The 1,854-nt window shown below is 56.5% G+C and overlaps 1 protein-coding gene across 1 annotated transcript; it reads right to left on the bottom strand.

The window, feature by feature from the left end:
• Positions 1 to 4: 4 nt before the first annotated feature.
• On the bottom strand, positions 5 to 378 carry AURANDRAFT_69240 (hypothetical protein; the record flags this gene model as incomplete). Its single annotated transcript, XM_009044998.1, has 1 exon — positions 5 to 378. A coding segment is annotated over one exon (374 nt), but the record flags the coding sequence as incomplete, so codon positions are not given.
• Between the last annotated feature and the right edge of the window lie 1,476 nt (positions 379 to 1,854).

Genomic DNA, 1,854 nt, shown 5'->3' with positions numbered 1-1,854 from the left:
CGACCAGACGTCGGCGACGCCCCGGTCGACGATGTAGCACGCGTCGCCCGCCTCGCCCTGCTCGATGAGCACGTCGCCCCGCTCGAAGTCGCCCTTCTCCATCGCGCGCGCGGCCGACTCGACCTCGGGCCGCCCGAGCGCCTGGAACAGCTTGATGCCGTTGAGGAGCAGCACGCGGTGGTCGAGCTCGGCCCGCGGGGGCTCCTCGCCGAACTGGAGCTTGCGCAAACTCGTGCTCTTCGTCGCCAGGAGCTTGGCCGCGGCGGCGCCCGTGCCGCCGGGCGTGTCGTCGCGGCCGGGGCCCTTGGCCGTCCGCGCCGGCGACGCGTCCCGCACCTCGCCGTCCACGGCCTTGGCCGGCGGCGCGGGATCGCACATGTCGCGGTGCGACGGCGGCTTTTCCACTTCAGGGCTCCATCATCAGCGCGGATGGCCTTTTCAGAGGTTTCATCGAGAGGGCCATATCCTGAAGTTTCCCTCACATTTGCGACCGCGGCTGTGCTGGCCCGTCTCAGCGCGAGAATTCGCGCATTTATTGACCGTAAATCGATCATTTCGATGACTTTTCCGAAAAAATTTGCCCTGCGGGGCCGAGGGGCTGTGGGACGAGGCCACGAGTAGTACGACGTCGTGTCCGTGTAGTCGTGTTGGCGTAGGGAGTTCGGCGTCACGTGCGTGCGCCCCGCGGCGCTGGCGGGGCGCGGCCGGGGCGCACGGCTTACGGGGGCACATGCCGCCCCACGGGGCAGCCGTCGGCGGGAATAACGCCGCGAGAGCGCTCCTGCAGCTAGTTGCCGACGGGCAGCCTACTGGTATGGAGGTAACTTGCAAGCCCTCAGCCTGACTCTTGGCTAGGGTATGGTAAAATCTAGTTAGTAGACTCCCTACTCAAGTAGGCAGCCTAATCTGCGATCGGGCTCTCTGTCCTCAATCGCTGGAGTTAAGTGAGTAAGAAAGAAAAGGAGCAACGTCATAGAAATCCAGATATGTATCCTTCGTCGCTCGCTGTGACTGTCTTAAAGCCAGGTTGTAGATACAAGACCACTGCGCTGCCAACTTCAAGCTAAGTTAGTTATATATGAGTTACCTTAGGCCAGTCTCCCGCCACAAAGCCCCCATACTTGATTCTTAACGTCCTCGTTAAAAAGCCAAAAAGAACAAGTTTTGGTGGGTGACGCAGAATGAACCGAGTAATCGACCAAGCACTGAAGTTTATCTACTTCAAAAGCAGCACCATGTTTGCATCACTGATATATAATTCTAGTAAAATTTGATAGTTTTGATAGTCTTTGAATCAGTAAAATTTGAAAACTCCTGCTGCCGGAAATGCGACATTCAGGTAGTTCACGGGGTTTTATAATTGTTTAAAAATGCGTTTACCTTTAGGCATACATCAGAAGGCACCTTCCCGCCTTTCTGCATAAACCAATCTTTAGCTATGATCACAATGCGATCCGCGGTGTAACCTTCCTTGTATTCGCTACTATTCGGTCGCACTGGAGTCGTGCAACGCTTCCTAGTGTACGAGTTCCCTTTGGGTTGGTCAGGCAACGGTAGCCCTCGCTCATCCCTGTCGGCGTTTTTCCACGGTGGCCAAACTTCGGCCTCCGCGGTTGTTTCGGTTGAGTTCGCAGCTGCTCCCTCAGCCTCAGTATCTTTCTGTGGATGCTGGTCGGGTGACAGTTTAGTGTTGTACTTACGCAGTATACTTGCGCTAGAAGTTTGGTTTATCACACAGGCACTATGGTGAAAAGCGAACGAAAAGAATGCGTGAGGTCTACGCAGAGAGACCGAGCGCTGGGTCCCAAACCTAACGAGATAGTAAACTCCGACACGGGGAGGCAGCCTAGTGGG

The sequence above is a fragment of the Aureococcus anophagefferens genome, assembly GCF_000186865.1.
Source record: "Aureococcus anophagefferens unplaced genomic scaffold AURANscaffold_1191, whole genome shotgun sequence".
In the NCBI taxonomy this organism is placed as follows: domain Eukaryota; class Pelagophyceae; order Pelagomonadales; family Pelagomonadaceae; genus Aureococcus; species Aureococcus anophagefferens.
The sequence above is the reverse complement of the archived record's forward strand: the minus strand, read 5'-3'. Positions and strand labels throughout refer to the sequence as shown.